The sequence below is a fragment of the Alternaria infectoria genome (genome assembly GCF_024043175.1).
Source record: "Alternaria infectoria strain BMP 0036 chromosome Unknown scaffold_2, whole genome shotgun sequence".
Lineage (NCBI taxonomy): Eukaryota > Fungi > Ascomycota > Dothideomycetes > Pleosporales > Pleosporaceae > Alternaria > Alternaria infectoria.
The window spans coordinates 285,663-306,330 of NW_026250691.1; the positions used below are offsets into that span (position 1 = coordinate 285,663).

The following is a 20,668-nucleotide window of genomic DNA, read 5'->3' on the forward strand; positions in this document are numbered from 1 at the left end:
TGTGGTTTGCGACACCTCGGTTGCCATTTCGTGAAATCCGATTCGTTAAGATTGCTGGTGGGCCGCTCTTCGGCTCACAAGGTGGAATAACTACGTTTGAGGGAAAGAGATTTATATATAGTAGAGGGATGGGGACGCCCTTTGTGCACTGTGTATATTCACCCAAAGCCTAGACGGACGTCCAATGTGAAAGCTCGTTCAGCATCCGCAGGGTTGACTTCGTTTCACTCGTACGCAATGAACAACTGCGTAGAATACATGGGTAGACCCCAAGTCAATCTGACGCCTTTCAGCAACGTGTCTGCTTGCCTTGACTTCACCGTACCGGGCTCAACTGTGGCCATTCAGATAAATATGTGCTGAATTTGCTCCCTCAGTCTTCCCCAGTCTCTCCGAACAACTACTCTTATCCACCACCAAGCAGAACACCACAGCATGAACGCCGACAAAGAAACCAACGCAGTGTCTTTCAAGGATAGTAAGTCTTCCTATTTCATCACCCTCCATCTCGCACGCTAACGAGTTTAGCGAGCATGTGCGATGAGGCCTCATCTGCTCCTGCATCTTGGAATAGTTTACCAGAGGAGCTGAAACTGGCGACCCTTGGCCACCGACTCCACATTAATGGCACTCTCACGGCCATAACTCATCCCATCCGTGCAAAAATGGCTAGCTATGAGGCTTTGCTCCTCACCAGTAAAGAGATGAATAGACTAGCCAAGATTTCGTGGGGAGAAAACCAATTCCTTCTCTGTTGGCCGAGCGCTGGCCTACAATACCCACGACCGCCCACGTCTCTCACAGAACAGGTTCGGAACTTGACCATCGAGATCTTCGTGGATGGCCGATTAGGTTGGAAAAGGATGATTGAAGACGCCAAATTCCCGTACTCATGGGATGTCTTCCTCGACACCGAAAAGAGCTCCAGACTGCGTCAACCAACACTGAAGAAGCTTAGAGGGAGCGAGAATCCGGCCGTCGTCTGGCAGTCAGAGTTTCCTGCCCTGAAGGAGCTCACAGTCGAGATTATACTCGCTGGGAATCTAGATGACTACCACAACCACAGGAACAAGATCGGTAGGATTCACTGGTGCATGGACAAGGAAAAAATCGAAGAGCACTTCGAAGGCTGTCGTACATATCTCAGCACCTGCGAGCTTACAGTCAAGGTCCGTGGTCTCAGATGCGGAGACTATTCAACCGATGGAGATGCCGGTCCCAACACCAAAGCCTGTCCCAACGGGTGCGCTGAGAAGATTGCGACATGCTTTGCGGATCTCGTCGAAATCAAGGATTAGATTGACCGTATGGACGAGAAGGACGATGAGGAGGTTGTTTGGGGACGGTGGTCTGAAGCGGTAGTCTTGGAAAGAGTGTGTCGACTTCGTAAGCTCGGAGCTCGTGAGGGGAATTTCACAGTTGGTTCAATGTTTCCACAGCCAACTCGGATCATGGGAAGAAGTTCATGGTTGACAGAACAGTGCGTTGATGCCACTGCTGTACATTAAGTCCAATGCACTAGGTAGCGCCTGTCTTACACGATACGTGCTAGCCCTCACTGTCGAACACCACTTTGCTTCTTCCCTGTGTACCTTCATCAACCGCACTTCCAACCTTTCTGACCACTTCTTTGTCGAAAAAGGCAACACCTAGCTCTTGACTTGTGAACCAGCTCGCCCGGTCCAGGTTTCCAGAGCCTAAGACTAAAACTTCCTCGTCAACGATGGTCATCTTGAGATGCGACTGTTGAGGCTCTCCGGACTCGTTGCCTCTCTTCTTAGGCCCACCGATCGGCTCGAAGTATGATACATGCAGGCGACCGGGCTTGGGAGTCGCCATAGCTGCTTCCTCATCGTTTGAATTGCCACCGTCGTGGGTCAGCTGTTGATAGCGTTTGATGAGCTTCTTGATGCAGCGTGATGTTGTGGTTCCTGCTGTGACCAACTGCTCGAGTATCATGAGACGTTCCGAGGTCAGAATGCGTACGTCGATGCCGCGTGCAAGCGCTCTGAGTATAGCGGACAGGACAGGTGGCGCAGTGACATTTGGCGTCTGAATACGGATGCTTCTCTCAGCCTTCGCGAAGAGTGTGAGTATGAAAACGTTTAGAGGCGTTGGCGGAGCTCGAAGGGTGTCTTGAGCTCCAACGAAACTAAAGCGCGGATTACGACGGTGTGGGCTGGGAAGGAAGACGGTATGTATACTGCGAGCCGACAGTAGTGCAGACGATTTCAGCGCACCGTGAAGCTTTACCGCAGCGCTGTCGGGAACGTCGAGACTAGTCGGAACATCCTCTCGCCGCTCCCAGAAAGTACGATAGAATTTGAGGAACTGTTCGACAACAGGTCCAGTAAGGGTGACGGCACCCTCGAACCATTCTTCCCAGCTGATGTTGCAACTTGGTAACACTGCCGTCTTCCGATCGACGATGATGAATTTGGGATGCATGACACTGAATGGTAATATGAATATAGACTTGATCTCGAGGTCCAGTCCATTGAGCTCAGACGGGTCAGGCAAGCCCAGCTTCTTCACCCATGCTGAAGGCTGATACGTCTGTCCTGAAGTGGCCTGCTTGTGAAATAGCTTCTGAAAGACCGAGCTGGAGGAAAAGCAAAGTCGAACTCTGATCTTGTCCGTCCCTCTCCTGACAGCCTTGTCGGAGAGTCTTCTCAGAACCTCGTTCAGTGTTTCAAGAGTTGTCGATCTAGCCCAGAAGCAAGTGACCAGGATAAGCTCGCGGCTAGTAGACTCGAGGAGAGGCACTAATGAGTCGTAGATTGCAGATCCAGTTCCAGTCATGAAAGTGTCGAGATTAGAGGTGGTGATCAGGGACCGCGGATAGCGGGCATAGTAGCTTGGGTCATCGGTCGCATTGGCCGGCGCCGCAGCATCCAGCGCTGATATGAAGGGCTCGTTGAAGCTGGACACGACAGGGGATGGTGTTGTCGGTGCCATAGTCCTTGTATCCGAGACTCCCGTTCAGAGCAGCGATGTAGCAGTGATGGAGAGGGAGTGATAGCGAGATTCGACTGTTGATGGATGACGTCGGGTCGGACCTGTCGCGACTGCCATGAGGTAGACGCGTCAAGACTAGGCCTCATCCGGAAAGCTCGGCAGGGATCATCGGGGAAGCTTCAATCCCCGCCAAAATTTCGGAAGCTCTTCGCAGTAGACAACATCACCAACACCCCCGCGATATCACACGAACGCAGCCTCGACTAGCTTAAAGCGATTGGCGGTAATCGGATCGATCGATCATATACTTCACACTCTCGAAACAGAAAGCGCCGTCCACACAGGCGCATCTTCACCATGCCAATCTCCATCCTCCCACCCAGCGCACCTCTCCCACCACGGCGCGATGCGAAAGACGAATACGACGACTCTGATGTGGAAATGGAAGACGATGACTTCGCGACTTCCGGCTCAAAATCGATAGTAACGCCCGGCGAACACATAACCTCAGACCCTCAATGGATGCGCGGCCACGGCACTTACATCCCAAGCCTCCCTCCATCCTCCACCACGATAATATCGACCGTCGCCGGTACCCTGCACAAGACCAACAAACTGCTTTCCGTACAACCGCTGCGCGCTCGATACCAACCCGAGATTGGCGACTTGGTCGTAGGACGCATAATGACAGTGGGAACGAAGAAGTGGAATGTGGACATCGCAGCGCCAATGCACGCAAACCTGCCTTTGTCAAGTATAAACTTGCCCGGTGGAGTGTTGCGACGCAGAACGACAGTAGACGAACTGAACATCCGGACATTCTTTCAAGAAGGCGATTTACTCGTCGCTGAAGTGCAGAGTCTGCACCAAGACGGCACAGCATCCCTCCACACGCGATCGCTCAAATACGGAAAACTGCGGAATGGCTTGTTTACCAGTCTAAGTGGCGCAGGCGGTGGCATACTGAGTCGCAAGGGTGGTGTAGTGAGGAGTAGGCGGCAGGTGTTCACGCTGAACACCGCGGCAGGCGAGATCGACATTGTACTCGGCGTCAACGGATACATCTTCATCAGCAAACACATCGCGACGAATGCGGACCCGAAAGAGGTGGGTATCAACAGGCTAGACGAAAGTGTGACCGAGACGCTGTACTCCAGCCAGAACGACGAGATCGAGCCAGCTGTTATGCGGGAGATTACCAGGGTCAGCACATTGATCAGGGGATTAGTAGCATGTGGCGCGAAGGTGGATGAGGACATGATCGTCAAGGTATATGACGGCGCGGTTGAGCTTGAGGCAGAAGAGCAAAGTCTAGGTGGTGTGGAGAGGGGCATTGGCGCCAAAGGTGTCGTAGAAGCCGTGCTTGGACGTATGGAGGTGGAGGCCGCCGGCTGAGGATAGACGAAGTTCGAGGCATTCACAAATACTCAGAAGTAAAAGACATGAGCGTATCATGCCGCTCAAGCATCAGATCTATGCGTCCTGATGGGTTGTACCCGCCGAGTCGTCAACGAGCAGCTGCAGCAATCATTACGCTGTAACATGTAGTCACTTGCCAGAAGTGTTCTAGCAACAGCACTCACGGAGCGCACACAGATCGCGCACGCCGAACAGAATTGTAAAGATAGTCAATCATACATTACTCATTGTGCAGTGAACACATAATACCCCATCTAAAATCGTATATGTAAAACATTGGCCCTGTATAAAGCGAGCGTAGAAAAAAAAGTCTCGACATGAACAAAACTCCGAAAGTCGGTAGGCACACTGCCAATCACCCTTCCATGACCAGCAGGCCCTCCCTCTCCAACCTCCTCAGACTGTCGATATCACCACCGGCCTCTATAACAGCCTTCATAGCCGCTCGACTAAGCTTCCTGCGCTTATCGGCGGCTTCCTTCTCTCGTCGTGCCTTTGTCTTGCTAGAACCGCTGGGTGCAACACCAGTGAGGATTTTGCGGCTGTCATCTGGCGTGAAGTTGACGAAGCCAACACCGCCACTATTTACGCTCGTCTGCCGTGAGGACTGCTGGGAAGAATGGTTAGACTTGCGTCTTGATGATTGGCTAGAGCGATGATGGCTCGATGACTTGGAACGATGGAAGCGGGGTTCGACGCGTGGTGAGGGAGAGCGCGAGACTGGTTGACTGGTGGACGACACTTGAGGTTGCGCGTAATGGTGTGATGGTCTGTTGTACATGGCACCATAGCTAGCCATATCGAACGAGGCTGAGGCTCTGGGGGCCGGATAGCTATCGTTCATAGCGCCGAAATCGAATGCGGCTGAGTCGTAAGAGATTCCTAGTCCTTCTAGTCTCACATTCTGGCTTGTAGATCGCAGATTGCTTTGACCAAAGCTGGTAGAGTATGGCGGCTGAACGGTGGGGTCATTCTCATTCCACCAACCTGCTGTCTCAAGGCTGTTGCTAGTGTCGCACGAGGCTGAGAAACTAAGGTCCAAAGCTGGCGAGGTGTCAGAGCCCCATGTTGTCACGGGTAAGTGGAGAGAGGAAGGCGGGGTCTGCAAGGCTGAGAGAGCCGCACTTGACGTGCTAGAAGAGCAATAGGCGAGTCCCATGTTAGCGTTGAAGCCGCCGTCGGAGTTGCTGGAATTTCCCATTGCTGGCGATGCAGATGGAGTCAATTGGTAGTTCGTATAGTTCGATCTGTCGTTGGGCAGGCTCGAATAGTCATTAGTGTAAGCCTGGTGGTAATTATGGGCAACACCGCCATTGTTGCGCTCTTGCTGATCCAGATTGGAAGAAAGCGGGGGCGAAGCGATACCATGTGACGAGGCTCTCGCGGAAGATTCTGTCGGGCTGTCCGTCTTGCGAGTCCACGCATTCGCGATGGTCGATTGGAAATGAGATGATTGCATCATCTTGGCCGACACTGAAGGATGTGGTCTCTTCGTAGACTTGGTAATGCCGCGATACTTCGGTCGACCGTGAGAGGAAAGAGTCTTTTTGACAGATCGTCCAGAAGGGTGGGGTCGAGATGTTGTAGGAGGCTGAGAGGTGGACCTCGAGTGATTTCTCTCCAGCTCAAAGAGATCTTCGAAGCTTAACAACTCGGAGTCGCTACGAGAATCAATGCCGGAAGATGATGTAACATAGAAAGAGGAGGCAGGATCATCAGATCGAAACGCGGTTGCGTTTTGTGCGTACTTTTCGAGAGCCTTGTGCCAAGCAGCCTGTGTTTCCCGATCGAGTATAGGCTCAGGACCAAAGCATTCGCTTCCATTTGACAAAGACGATTCGAAATGATGCGTCGTGTTATCTGAAGTGGATTGCTTAGGCGTGCGGTCATTGAAATGATTGAGTAAATCTGTCTCGACATATTGTTCGAATAAGCGGTCCAGGTCGACTGCTTCGACCTCTTTGTCGCCGGTCGACCGTATTGGCATAGTGTCGGTGGAGTGTTGATGTTATAGCGATGAAAGGAAGTAGGTTTGCAGCGTATTTGGTTATGTTGGCCGACAATGGATAGGCGAGCGAGTGACGTTGAAGGATGTAGCAGAACTGGTGGCGAGTAAAGGCGATAAGTAACACGGTACTTGTACCTGACTGATGGAGACGCTGTGGTGGTTACAGGCCTGCACGAACTACTTCTGTAACGTGCCAATGATGCACCGTAACAAACATGCTAGACAAACCTAGACTAGAGAGACTTAATTTTGCATCCAAATATGGCAAAATACCTTACCAGCCATTTCCTACTCGGTGTACATTCCAGCTATACTTAGCGTAGTAGGTCGAATTGGGTTGACCCGGGGTTGGCATGGGGGGACCAAGCCCCAACCCTTTGGTTTCAGGTAGCTTTGAGGCGTTCGCACCGCCCGTGCCTCACAACCTCTCGAGCCCGCGACTAGGGTAATTGAACATGTCGTAATGATGGTAGGTGCGTGCCCATGCAGCCACATACCAGCCGTTGGGTATTCTCCCTAGGTACGTTGCCCATGCCGCAGGTACCCGTAATACGACAATCGGGTTGTAGATGACGTTCTTTGTTGTAGTGTCTTTGTGTATACCGAAGCTCGACCTGCATATGAGTGAGAGGTAGCGACCTGAGGGTTGTTTCAAAGGTAGAAGTCGGAGGGGCGCCTGAGCAACTACATTAGGGCCACAGCTTAGATTGTTGAGCAGACCACGTGGACTACGAAATTTTCAATGCGACAAGACAGTCTCGCCAGTTCAGTTACCAAAAGCCTGGTATCCGGCAAAGACAGATGCCGCAGACAGTTTCGATTCGTCGATTTCGAATTAGGTCTGCAGATTCTGAGAAGTGGATCGATGGCCAAAAACAGATGCAGGAACGGGGATTTCCGATCGGCCAGGATGTACCTATTGCAGGGACCAGAGCTGTGGATCAAAGGCAGGTAAGCGTAACAACGTGAGATCTGCAGCACGGTCAATCTGATGTGCACTCCGGGGCGTGCACGTTGGGGGAGCCGCAAGGACTCAGTATGGGTGGACCTTCCAACTTGACGAGGTTTAGAACAATTTGAAACTGTATCGCAGGATCGAGATGGTAGTGTTTCGATGTGCGACAAGACCGCCAGGTCTCGCTTTTGTTCTCACCAAATTGTGACGGCATTGTCTTCAGTCTCATGTGTGTGGTTTGATTCTGGGTATGTGGCCAATGCAGAGGCTCGTCATCCTATTTCGAAATAGATTGCGCTTTTTGAGTGACTGGCCGGCGTCGGTTGCCACAAATCTGATGGTGGAGGTGATGCCAGAAAGTACGCGTACACGATGGCAGCATGGTGTTGAGGCTTGCCCAGGCGCGCACGGGCGGTTAGCGCGTTGTACGAACAGCTGTGGGTCAGCCCCGGACATGGGCAGCTCGCGAGTCTCTGGAGTGACGACTGTACCAGCACAGCACCGACGAGATCGACGCTCCTATTGTCGTGTTTGCTGTTGCAATTCTCTTGCCTGATTTCGCACCCTACACCAGTGTCATGGATCCCGACGCGCCCATGGCCAATGAGCCGGAGCCAGGAGTCTTCCGTTGGATCATGGGCTTCCTTCTGGTCGGCGCATGCTGGGGGCTTACAACACCCTTCATGCGCAAAGCTGCCATGTAAGCCTCAAGCTCCGTCATGTACCATATTCTGCATTTTCTGGTCCTTTCCAGAACGCGTCCAGAGCTAATTTGTATTCGCCAGGAACTACACGCCGCCCCAACGCCCCGCCCTCACCGATCCAAACAACTCCTGGCTGAAGAAGAAAGTCTTGGGCGTACTCTACGCCGTGATTGGCGTCTTGAGCAGGCCAGCGTATGCGATACCGCTATTGCTGAACGTCACCGGCAGTGTGTGGTTCTTCATATTGATAGGCAAGGCGGAATTGAGTCTCACGGTGCCAATTACGAACTCTCTTGCGTTCTTATTCACCGTGTTGGGAGAGTGGTGGGCAGAGAAGAAGGTCATCAGTCGAGGTACGTTGTCTAATCGTGTATGTACGAGGGATATGGGCTAACACCAAACAGACACCTGGATAGGCATGGCCTTTGTACTCGGCGGGATCGGATTATGCGTCCAGAGCAAATCTTGATCAATCTACCTATAATTCTACATGGTCGTTACCAGTCCCTCGCGAGCCTGTTGTTCGTATTCGTCCCGTTCGCTGCTGTTACCTCCTTGGACAATCTCGAAAACCCTTGTTCTGGTGGCTGCAACCAGTTCCTCTCGTCGTACTTCTCCTCGCCCTCAATGACGTGGAACGTGTAGATGTTGCGGCTCTTGCTGCTCGTATTCTTTTCCGACTTGTGGAGTATGTTACCATGGATGAGCACTAGAGTCCCAGCCTTGACCTCACCCATGTCGTATCTTTCCTCCTTCTCGACCATCTCGTACTCCTTCTCGCCGTTCGTTTCCTGCTTCAAGCTTTTTGGAAATCTGGCGCCCTCGTTGTCGATGAAGCCCGTGCCGTTGCCTGTTCTTACAAACCTCTTCTCAATGGCAGCACGCTTATGACTCCCAGCAGCGAAGCTCAGACATCCGTTCTCCTGTGTCGCATCCTCGAGCGCATACCACCATCCAACCGCGCTTGGCGGATCCGTGTACAAAAAGGTGCTATCTTGGTGTGGTGGCACTGCGCCGCCTATCTCTGGCTGTTTGCAGATGACCATGGATTGCAGGACACGAGGGTCGCGGAAGCCGAGGGAGGAAGCGATGGCGGCATTGCGGGCCGACAGGGACATGCTGCGGAAGGAGGGTGAAAGCTCGTGGAGGTAGTGCCCGATCTTGTTGATGGCGCGGTGTTTGGGTTTTGTCAGCGAGCCAGACTTGTCGAAGGCGTCTGCTCAGATGTCAGTGTATTGTTTTGAGTTTCCGAACGCGCTACGTACCCTCTTCAAAGAAGAACCGCACCTTATCGCCGGATTCTAAGAAGTAGCTGTCTCCAACGTGATCGGCGCCGTCGTCACCACCAGTTGAGAACTTGGTCATGGGATGGTCGTCGAGTGAGAAGTCGTTGAGCATCTTATTCGTGTCTTCCACCAACTGCTTGACCGTTTCTTGCGACAGAGCATCCGGTATCAGTAGGTAGCCGTTCTCATTGAAGAAAGCGAGCTGCTCGGGCGTGAGCCCTTCGGCGGTTTGCGCAGTCATGGCCGGATGAAGAATTGGGAATACGTATACACTGTGGTATGAAGGATTTTGCAACGACAGCTATGTACAAGTGACTGTTCCCCAGCTATCGCGTGCAGGCCGTGGGTAAGCGTCGGAGTTGGCCGTAGCCTGGCGCGATGCCATGTGCTGCCCCGCTATCGACCCGCGTCGTCGGGCTTAATTCCGCTCAGAACCAAGCCAGCCAGCCTCATCCCAAACGCGTCGCCATGTGAGCAGCCCTCGACCCATCCATCGCCCCCATCCGCGGCCCCATCAACGATACCCACCACTAGCCTTCAAAGATCCGAGCATCTGGTCACAGGTCCTCCAACCCGCAGTGCCACGAAACGATAGCTCGTCCTGCTGGCTCATCCCCAGCAATAAAGAGGCACGACCGGGCCCTGGCTTCAATTGAATACTACGCGACTTATACCCACGCTAACGACAACTGTGGTCACATCGCAATCCCGAAAGACAGGAGACGAGCACACGGAGATGCAGGGAGATGAAATGTCGGGTCGTGTAACTCCAGAATAGCTCACCCAGGCAGCAACGACGCCATGACCTCGACCCACGAAGGCTGTCACCCTTGCGTTTGCGGCTCTTACGACTCTGCACGTGCACACTTCCCACACCGAGGAGACGACTGATGGCTGAAACAACACGTGGAGGCTCAGCGGGCTCGCGTCCCTCCGCCCGTAACTGGCCCTTCACCTAGCCATGCATGACATAGGGCTGATGTGTAGCGGGAAACGCCATCAGGTCCGGAGACAAACAACCTCATCGTATCCTGACTGCCATGTACCTGGCTGCATGAAACAACAGGGTCTCGGGTATATGGAAGCCATGGCTCCGAGGGTTGACCGTCTCTACTCATGTTACCCAACATGACTTGAGGGATGCGATGAACAGGGGCCTGCTGGAATACGCTACGTTCTCCTCCAAGTGCCATGCGGAATCATGTCTCTTGCGTAAATCGGGTGTCCAGACTTCCAAGGTTTGCTTCCTCAGTCACATTTACACGACAGCCTGGACGTCTACATTCAAGATTGGTCAAGGCTATCGCGGCTAACGGCAAAATGGGAAATACCGCTCAAATCGACTTGCGAATAAAGGTAGCTCCTTCAGTTACGTTGATTGGCTAGCGCACCTGACCAACCCTTGTTGTTGCTATAAACGCAACAAAGAACCTTGACTCGCGCGAGTAGCACGCCAGACTCTCCTACAGTTACCTCGAAACCATGAAAGGAATAATCGTGCTGCCTGCTAGGAGCTATGTTTCGTCTCCAAAAGGACTAGCACCTGCCAACTGAGGATACATTGGCCAGTCTTTGTCAGATCAATGACGTCCATGTCTCCGACCTACAGGACAACGATCGAAATACGCACTCCATATATTGCATACTGTACGTCAGACGGCACGGCAGCTTTCGTGCACCATATGTATAGCGTCATGGCAGGGCTGGTTATCACACGAGGTCTTTTGAGAGCTCAGGCACAAGGAAAGGGTTTCGTTGCTCCATCTATATGATCATACCATCCGAAACCCACGCCTCCAGAAAGTTGCCCGACAAGAACATCGCCTGTCATCAAGTTCCCATCCGTTTCCTTACACTGTATCTCAACACCCCGGATGATGCAGTACTAAACATTGCGAGGGACGAATGTCATGAAGACTTTTGCGAATGGCTTGATGAGCAGAAGCATCGAGCACCTCTCGAAAAGGGTCAATGAGCATACATGATGATGATTCACGGCGTTCTGGGCTGGTGAGCTGTTGCCTTATTCCCTTCATGGACGCATGCTCTGACATGCACTGTCCAGTCTTGGCACTATACTGCATAGCATCACCCTCGTCGTTTCGAGCATTCAGCAACTTAACGCTTTGCCAAAGAGAGCGAATGAACTCGAGATGTTTCTGCAACATCGCTGAGAGGCGCTTCAGAGGTTGCGGTTTGAGTTCTACTGCTGACGGAGTGTGGATACCTCGGAGGCTCTTCGGCCATTTGTCAGCCTATGCGACGAGACAGTCAAATGGCGTTAAGAGCCAAGTCAGGCGTACCGGAGCCTAGTCATATTATACGAGCAGCCGGCTACCCAACCTACGAATAGATTAGGGCAACCTGCTGTTGGCATATACGAGACGACTGAACGGTCGGTCGGCACGAGGTACGCTAATCAAGAAGTCTACGTGGCTAAACAGTGCGTCAGCCTAAGTAAGTCGGCATGCAAAGTATACGCTCTGTGACATGTCTGTGTAACAGTATTGCTGCTACGTACTTGAAAATGCAGGATTTCGATCACCGAGGAGCCTATCATTGCCCCTGGTGGCGTTAGCGAGTGCGCCAAGTCGTGCAAATCTACTTCGTATCACCACAATCGATCACGGCGCGTGCCGTTACTGCATAGCCATGGGAACGGCTACCCGTAGCCACCGGCTTGCCGTTCTGTTACACGGTCGATCATGCGAGGGCAGCTTACACCTCACTCCGATCTTGCAGTTTAATCTGGCTCAGACGGGGTTCAAGAACATATCACTTATTGCGATGGGCAGTCGTCGTCACTTAAGAAGAGACGAAAGAACTCAGTCATCGTATTACAATGTACGCGCCCGGATGTTCGCGAGGTTCGAGACATACGCCCGGGCGCGGGTCAGACACCCAGGTGCCGTCTACACCAGTCTAGCCCCATATGGCAGACTACGCCTAGGTCTTCCTCTTTCGACTCTCGAGCGTGGGTTCCTCAGTCTGCAGTATCAAATCACTACTGTTTGCGGGAAGTCATTTCTTTCATGGCGCCGGTAGCCTGGTAATGCGGAGCGGCCTGGGAAAGGGCGCCCCCACATCCACAGTACAATCTCTAGAGTTCGAGCGCACTCACTACTGGTTGGGAATCCATGATGTATTGCACCTTCCAGTTGAACTCTAGGGGTGAGCGAGCGCGTTTGCATAACGCCTGCCTGACGCGGACTTGAGGTCAGGCAGGCACTTCCAGCACGCAATTGCCTCAGCAGACGCTGTGTTAACTTGCTCAGGCAGCCGCTCGCTCACCTGTACAGTGAAGTTGCCGCCCCGCATTCCCCAACACCTCACTATAACTCACTGCAGTGCCTGACCTTCTACCCGGTACCTTAAAGTCGCACTTGCCAACACCAGCGACTCACACTTGATCCCTACTTTCTCAACACCTGAACCGACGACACTTCACGATATGAACACCTCCGCCAATAGTGAGCAGCCTTCCATGGCGCCTTCGAGCCAACCCCCTGGCGTGGAGCCCATTGCCATTGTAGGCTTTGGCTTCAAGTTTCCGCAGGATATCACCGACGCCCAGAGCTTGTGGAAGCTACTCATGGAGCGCCGATCAACTATGACCGAGATTCCCAAGAATCGCTGGAATATCGATGGTTTCTACAAGGAGCATGGCCACCGACCTGGTACTGTCAAGAATAGAGGCGGTCACTTCCTCGCAGACGACCCTGCTCGCTTTGATGCTCCGTTCTTCTCCATTCAACCCGCGGAAGCGGAGTGCATGGACCCCCAGCAGCGCCTGTTGCTTGAGACAAGTTATCATGCTCTCGAGAACGGTACGTCATATCTTCAAAACTGACCTTACCCGCACTGACGTCTGCACGCAGCCGGTATCCCCATGCAGGCAGCCATAGGCACTAGGACATCTGTTCACGTTGGTTGTTTACTTCAAGAGTACAGCCAGATCTCTCAGCGAGATGCTCAGATGCCGGGAGACTACCGCATCGTAAGTAATTACCGAACGAACTGCATGTCTCAAACACTGACCTGGTATACCCATCTTTAGGTAGGATCCAGCGGTCTGGCCATGCTTGCCAATCGTCTGAGCTGGTTTTATGACTTCAGTGGGCCCAGTATGACTGTCGATACAGCTTGCTCGGGTGGCCTCGTTGCGCTCCACTTGGCGTGTCAAGAATTGTTGGCTGGTAGCGTCGATATGGTAAGTTGACTTTTCGTCTCATCTGCCACATCAAATCCTGGAGTCTACATCGACGTTAGGCCACTCACTTTGCATGTTATCATGTCGACTCAGGCTGCAGGCCTGTTCAGCCTTCTTTTTTAGGTTGAAATTATAACTAACACGATTATAGTCACTCGTGGGCGGTAACAACTTGTGCCTACTCCCAGACTCAACCGCTCTCTTGAGCAGCTTGAACATGATGTCAAAAGATAGTGTTTGCTACTCGTTCGATGAGCGCGCATCGGGCTACGCCCGAGGTGAAGGCTTCGGCGTACTCATTCTCAAGCGCCTGGACAAGGCCATTGCAGATGGAGACACCATTCGCGGCGTCATACGATCAACTGGATGTGGCCAGGATGGTAACACCCCGAGCATAACGTCGCCTAGCCAATCCGCTCAAGAGCGCCTCATTCGCGAGACGTATGCGCGCGCAGGTCTTGATCTCGGTGACACTCGCTATTTCGAGGCGCATGGTACCGGTACACCCGTGGGAGATCCTTGTGAAGCTGCAGCTATCAACAACGTCTTCTCCTCTCGAACGCCTGAAGATCCCATCTTCGTCGGTGCGCTCAAAGGCAATATGGGACATCCCGAGGGCGCCAGCGGTATCGCCGGCGTCATCAAGTCGCTTCTTGTACTTGAGAAGGGCATCATTCCACCCAACGTTTATCCCGAGCGTATCAATCCTGCTGTCGCAGCGGCTGGCCCTAACCTCAAGTTCCCACGCGTACCAGTAGCCTGGCCTACAAGTGGCGTCCGACGCGCGAGCGTAAACTCTTTCGGCTACGGAGGTACCAACGCTCACGTCGTTATAGACGATGCGCTGAGCTTTCTTAGCAGCCGCGGACTGAATGGCCGACACTGCACCGAACTCATCGAGGACAGCCAATCTGCGTGTCAATCGGATCTCTCCGGCCCCATGGAGAAAGCGGGAGATGACGACGATCGTAGCACGGGTACTAATGTATCATCGGAGCCTCTGACTGATCTCACCCCATTCACCACCACGGACGACCCCAGCATGCTTCTTGGGGAGGTTGGTGGAAATGTCCCGAAACTGTTGATACTATCTGCGTTCGATGAGCGTGCGGCTCAGCGATCGGTCTCCGCCCTTGGGACATGGATGAGCAACCACGCAAACGAAGACCGTACTCAACTTCTCAGTGATCTTGCATACACGTTGGCTGAGAAGCGAACACCATTCCCGTGGAAGACAGCCTGCGTCGCGTCACCAGATTTGCGGTCGCAACTCGCCTTTCCTGCTCCTACACGAGTCAAACAACAAATAAAACTGTGTTTCGTCTTCACTGGTCAAGGTGCGCAGTGGCATGGAATGGGTCGCGAGCTCTTGGCGTACGAACCCTTTCGAAGCGCTATGCTTGAAGCCGATCGATATTTCAAGTCACTCGGTAGTTCCTGGTCCCTCATCGACGAACTATACCACAAGTCGAAAGAAGAATCCGTCGTCCATCAGCCGGAGCTCAGTCAGCCTATTTGCACCGCGCTACAGGTGGCTATTCTCGACCTGCTGACCTCGTGGAATGTTCACGCTTCCATCTCGGTAGGTCACTCTTCGGGCGAGATCGCCGCCGCCTATGCTAGCCGTGCGATCTCACGAGAGTCTGCTTGGATGGTAGCTTATTTCCGAGGCTTGGCCGTTGCAATCACCCAGACTCTCAAACCATCTCATGGCGCCATGATCGCAGTTCAGGCTCCTCTCGATGCTTGGAAACATGTGATGGACAAGACGAATGTCGACAATCCCGATGATCCAATCGCTATTGCCTGCTACAACAGCACGACCAGCTTCACACTTTCCGGCTCACATGCTATCGTTCATCAGCTGGCTGCAGCTCTCAAAGAAGCGCAGATCGAAGTACATGTTCTCAAGGTCAACGTTGCGTATCACTCGCCACATCACATGAATTCAGTCGCCGACATCTATGGGAAGCTACTCCGGAGCATTGAGGTTGGAGAGCCGCTAGAGAGCCAGCCATCGTTTGTCTCGAGCGTCACTGGGCAAGATCTCCAATGTCTAGATGATCTGCGGTCCTCCAGCTATTGGCAGCGGAATCTCACTGGGTCAGTACAATTCTCCGCTGCGCTACAGGGTGTATGCGCACGGCAAGATGCTTCAAGCTATCTCTTCCTCGAGATCGGTCCGCATTCCGTTCTGCGCTCACCGCTAGGCGATATCCTCAAACAATATGGAAGGGACATTACAACCGATTACAGCTCTGTCTTGCGTCGGGACCGGGCCGCCAACATCACCGCTATGGAATGTGCAGGAAAGCTACACACCATGGGTAGCACTGTCGACATAGCTGCGGTGAATATGGACAGCGGTCACAGCCCCAACTTCCTGCCGTCACTTCCACGTTATCAATTCGAAGATAAGAAGAAGTACTGGCTTGAAGGCAGGACGAGCATTCAATATCGTCAGACACAGTTCGTTCACCACGAGCTTCTGGGCTCGCGCACCCCTGACTGGAACGAACTTGAAGCACGCTGGACGAACCGCATTCTCCTTGATCAGTCGCCATATCTCAAAGATCATCAAATAAATGGTCTTTGCCTCATGCCTGCGGCAGGCATGCTTGCCATGGTCATTGAAGCTATGCGCCAGTACTATGGACAGCGAGCTGAGACCGCATCGGGCTACAAGCTCGAAGAAGTCAAATTCACCAAGGCTATGACACTTTCGGCTGACCCTCGTGGTACAGAGATACAGCTCACACTCCGACCCGCGATGCTGGAATCACGTGACATGCAGCCGGGTCGCATGTGGCATCAGTTCTCCCTCTTTGTCTACGAGGACGGCGGATGGCACCTGTGCTGTGCTGGATCTGCTTCGATCGAATACGACGACCAACAGGAGAACCTAGGAGGAAACAGTGAATATGCCAAAGCGCTGGGTGAGAAGAAGCTCTCCTTCCTTTCAGCCTTGAAAGAATGCCGCGTCGATATCAACAGCGCTGACATCTACGGTGCATTCGATGAGGCCGGCCTCGCCTATGGCCCTACTTTCCGGGGCATGCGCAATGTCAAGTGGGATCGAAACAATCAGGCGGCTGGTACGATTGGACTTCGAGACTGGCAGACGCACGCAAAGTTTGACTACAGTGATGCGCATCTCATTCATCCCGCTGCGCTGGACACCATACTTCAGATGACATTTCCAGCGTATTCTATCTACGCCAAGGACTCTTCAGCCACCACTGTACCGACTGGTTTCAGCAAGGCATGGTTTTCTGCAAACTTGCTGCGCGAATCTTCCGATGCGCAAGATGTTAGGGTACATGCGAAGGTCTCAGGACGTGGATTTCGCAACAAGCTCTTCTCCGTCGCTGCAGCATTTGCCGATACGCAAGAACTCTGCTTCTACGGCGATCTAGAGACTACGACTATTGGTCGCAGCGACCCATCCATAGAGAAGAAGGACGTGCCGCGCAGCCTATACCGCATCGACTGGAAGCCAGCTAGCTTCGATCACCCAACAACTTCGTCTACTTCATTAGCCTCTTCTAAATCCTGCATTCACATCATCTACGATGAAGCGGATTCATCACAGGTTGACTTGATGCAGAATCTTCGCCGAACAATGTCAGCGCAAGACGAGCTTGGTGTTGCCTTGGTAGCATGGAGCTCTGTACCAGAACATGACCTTGAGAAGGCTACCTGCGTGTTTCTTCCTGGTTTGGACGGCAATTTACTTCGACACATGCAAGAGGACGAACTCGAGAAGATCAAGACCTTGGTGCCGAAAGTCAATGCCCTGCTGTGGGTCACGTTCCAGCATCGGGCTCTTGACCAGAGCCCTACCGAAGGCCTGGTTTCAGGACTTGTGCGCACGCTAGCGACGGAATCTGAAGACTATCGGCTCTTAAGCATCAGCCTCAACTCGGATAACGGACTTGACGTAGCCGCTGCCAATATTACGACGATTACCAAGACACTGTTAGATCCACAACCCGACCCGGAGGACGAGTACTGCGAAATTGACGGCCAGCTCTGCATTCCACGTGTGGTCGACGACCCGGAACTCACTGCCCAAGCACTGCCTACCGAAGATACTTTAGTTACTGTCACCAAACCTTGGAGCGAGCTTGACAGCCCAAAGTTGACCATCGGCGCGGCAGGCATCCTAAGTACACTGCATTACGAGCAGGCTTCCGACAACACTGGAGAGCTTGAGCCGGACGATGTTGTCGTTGAAATCAAGGCTGTTGGACTCAATATGCGGGACGTCTCGGTAGCACTTGGCCAGGTCCATGATGAGACCTTCGGAAGCGAGATCGCTGGAGTCGTGGTACGCACTGGTTCATCACACGATGGGGGCTTCCAGATTGGTGATCGCGTTTTCGGTGTCGCACGAGATGGCATTGCGCAAATTGCCCGCTGCAAGCTCTCACAACTGCACAAGATGCCGGACAGTATCAGCTTCTGCGATGCTGCTGTTTATCCAGTGGCATTCTGTACGGCCTACTACGGCTTGAAGCAGTGTGTCGGTATACAGGGTGGCGAGTCCATCTTGGTCCACAAGGCTGCTAGCACGCTCGGCCGAGCGATCATCCAAATCGCCGTTCTCCACGGATATACGAAAGTCTTTGCGACTGTATGCACACCTGAAGAAGCGGCTTTCCTGGAGAAGAACTTCAACGTTCCGACGTCGAACGTGTTCCTCACTGGCAATCTCGACTTCCAGCATGGTATCCTCCGTTTGACAGGAGGACGAGGTGTTGATGTTGTGATGGGCTCTGAAGAAATCTTGCAAGACTCTTGGCCATGTATCGCTTCGTTCGGACGCTTTGTTGGCATTGGAGAAAAGGACGTCTTCAACTCGACTGCGAATGGCTCAAACGAGATTGCGGTACCTTCTACAACGAAGAACATTACTTTCATCAGCGTCAACTTCCAGGACCTAGCACAGAGCCATTTATTTGCTGGCATCTTCAAAGATGTGCTATCACTGATGGAAGGTGGTAAGATCACCATGTCTCTATCTCCGACCGTGTTTAGGCAGGGTAGTATTCACCAGGCTTTCCAGTCGCTCAAAGATGGAGAGACGCTTGGAAAAGTAGTCATCGAGATGGCTGGCGACGAGATTGTGGAGGTGGAACTTTCGCCAGATTCTGACAAGCCATTGTTCTCTTCGGACGCCAGCTATCTTGTCGCTGGCGCATTTGGCGGTATCGGCCAGAGCATTGCTACGTGGATGGTACACAATGGAGCCAAGCATCTAATCTTGCCGTCACGATCAGCAGTCGAGGGTACTGGATCTGAGCGCGATTACTTCATGCAAGGACTGATGGCACAGGGCGCCGCAGTGTATGCTCCAGTATGCGACGTCGCCGACTATGACCAGCTTAAGGAGACTCTTTCATCCTTCCAAGCTCTTCCGCAAATCAAAGGGTGTGTCCAAGCAGCAATGGTAATGCGCGACTCTTCCTTCGCAAAGATGTCGAGCGAGAAGTGGCATGAGTCACTCGCGCCCAAGGTAGACGGCTCCTGGAACCTACACCAGCTTCTACCTGCCGATCTCGACTTCTTCGTCATGTTGTCATCTTCCACCGGTATCATGGGCTCGTTCGGTCAATCAAATTACACTGTTGGCAACACATACCAGGACCAACTAGCGGCCCATCGTATGCGTCACGGCCAACGTGCTCACACCCTCGCCCTGAGCATGGTCACCGGTGTTGGCTACGTCGCTCAGAACGAGCAAGTACAAGCTTTGCTCCGCGTGCGGGGTATGCTGGAGGAGGTGCCCATGAGTGACATCTACAAGCTGCTACGCTTCTGTTGTGACCCCGAACGCGTCGATGCAAGCACCGTCGGGTCCCAGATCATCACACCCTTGACCCTGCCGGCTGATCTCCGTGCCATGGGTATCGTGGCACCTCTCGGTAGTACGCGGCCGCTATACCACTATCTCGACACGCTCCCTTCGCGCTTCTCTTCCGACACCGCGACCGCCGAAGCCAAGAATCGCCCTTCGTACAAGCTCTCGGAGGCCACGAACCTCGCTCAAGCCACCGATATCGTTGTCGACGCGATCCAGAATCAGCTTTCCAGTCTCTTGGTTGTCAGCAAGGACGACATCGATCCTCAGAAGGCGATCTATCGGTACGGCGTGGACTCGTTGGTCGCGGTGGAGATGCGGAACTGGTTTTCAAAGGCTATCGGGGCGGACGTTGGGACTGTGGATATCATGAGTGATATCAGTATCTGGTTGTTGGCCGTCAAGGTCGCGGGCAAGAGTAAGTTCGTCAAGGAGGAAGTGAAGGAGTAGACTGCCACAGCGGAGATGGGAGTGCGGCTTGACGCAGACCGGGGTCTGGTCTCGCGCTGGTCAGTGAAGTGAATTGCGTGATTACATACATACATATATTTCAATGTGTTGTCTTGTCAGCTTCTAGGTGTCATTGCGAGGTCCACCAAAACATGATGACGCAGGCGTTCGTTATGTACGAACCTCGGAAGTGACGCGACGCGACGCGACGTGACGCGTGCGGGCTTGCTGCTGACTCATCCGCACTAGAGCTCGGCAATCCGGTGATATTCGTTGGAGCACCCAACATCACCCAAGCAATCGCTCCTCTGCCCTCCTATGGCCATGATATCGGAGGCCAAGAAACAGCGAATACCCCGAAAAGAGCATCTTCCAAAATCGCTTACCACCCCGGCAACTCCTCGGCAGCAATCACCTACATCAGTCACGTATCAGCATCGTCATCACAGCAGTCGTTTCAGGGCTATCAGTAAGAGCTAGAAGTATGGGAGTACATGAAATCCAGGCCATTAGATCGTCATCTCCCCCCTGTCGCCATCTCACTTCTTTACCATCAACCCTTTAATATCCGTTTCCAGTTCCTCTTTACAAGTGCAGCTGCTTTCATCATGATACACATCTTCAGGTCTCGCGACCGGGCATCCATCCGCCTCGATCTCAAAGGTAATATCTTCAGACGTAAGACTCAGCACGTTCTCCGTCAGAATCCTCTCCCACCATACCAGCATCTCCCCCGTAATCCGTGCATCCACCCAGTTTCGGGATCCATCGAATGTGGTACGCCAATACCCACGCGCATCAAGAACAACGCGCAA

At 53.0% G+C, this 20,668-nt stretch overlaps 7 protein-coding genes across 7 annotated transcripts; 4 read left to right on the forward strand and 3 right to left on the reverse strand.

Moving 5' to 3' along the window:
• Positions 1-435: 435 nt before the first annotated feature.
• J4E92_001548 (uncharacterized protein) lies at positions 436-1,298 on the forward strand (the record flags this gene model as incomplete). Its single annotated transcript, XM_051492959.1, has 2 exons — positions 436-478; positions 718-1,298. 2 exons carry the CDS (start codon positions 436-438, stop codon positions 1,296-1,298), a joined length of 624 nt encoding a protein of 207 aa, XP_051356190.1.
• A 250-nt stretch (positions 1,299-1,548) lies between these two features.
• On the reverse strand, positions 1,549-2,958 carry J4E92_001549 (uncharacterized protein; the record flags this gene model as incomplete). Its single annotated transcript, XM_051492960.1, has 1 exon — positions 1,549-2,958. The coding sequence occupies one exon, from the start codon at positions 2,956-2,958 to the stop codon at positions 1,549-1,551; it is 1,410 nt and encodes a 469-aa protein (XP_051356191.1).
• A 357-nt stretch (positions 2,959-3,315) lies between these two features.
• Positions 3,316-4,353, forward strand: J4E92_001550 (uncharacterized protein; the record flags this gene model as incomplete). Its single annotated transcript, XM_051492961.1, has 1 exon — positions 3,316-4,353. The coding sequence occupies one exon, from the start codon at positions 3,316-3,318 to the stop codon at positions 4,351-4,353; it is 1,038 nt and encodes a 345-aa protein (XP_051356192.1).
• Positions 4,354-4,732: 379 nt separating this feature from the next.
• On the reverse strand, positions 4,733-6,364 carry J4E92_001551 (uncharacterized protein; the record flags this gene model as incomplete). The annotated part of the gene is made up of 2 exons (XM_051492962.1): positions 4,733-4,958; positions 6,126-6,364. The coding sequence occupies 2 exons, from the start codon at positions 6,362-6,364 to the stop codon at positions 4,733-4,735; spliced, it is 465 nt and encodes a 154-aa protein (XP_051356193.1).
• A 1,554-nt stretch (positions 6,365-7,918) lies between these two features.
• Positions 7,919-8,513, forward strand: J4E92_001552 (uncharacterized protein; the record flags this gene model as incomplete). Its single annotated transcript, XM_051492963.1, has 3 exons — positions 7,919-8,040; positions 8,126-8,397; positions 8,449-8,513. 3 exons carry the CDS (start codon positions 7,919-7,921, stop codon positions 8,511-8,513), a joined length of 459 nt encoding a protein of 152 aa, XP_051356194.1.
• Positions 8,514-8,541: 28 nt separating this feature from the next.
• J4E92_001553 (uncharacterized protein) lies at positions 8,542-9,571 on the reverse strand (the record flags this gene model as incomplete). The annotated part of the gene is made up of 2 exons (XM_051492964.1): positions 8,542-9,260; positions 9,310-9,571. The coding sequence occupies 2 exons, from the start codon at positions 9,569-9,571 to the stop codon at positions 8,542-8,544; spliced, it is 981 nt and encodes a 326-aa protein (XP_051356195.1).
• A 3,210-nt stretch (positions 9,572-12,781) lies between these two features.
• On the forward strand, positions 12,782-19,853 carry J4E92_001554 (putative PKS-like protein biosynthetic cluster; the record flags this gene model as incomplete). Its single annotated transcript, XM_051492965.1, has 4 exons — positions 12,782-13,157; positions 13,275-13,327; positions 13,388-13,540; positions 13,692-19,853. The coding sequence occupies 4 exons, from the start codon at positions 12,782-12,784 to the stop codon at positions 19,851-19,853; spliced, it is 6,744 nt and encodes a 2,247-aa protein (XP_051356196.1).
• Positions 19,854-20,668: the final 815 nt, after the last annotated feature.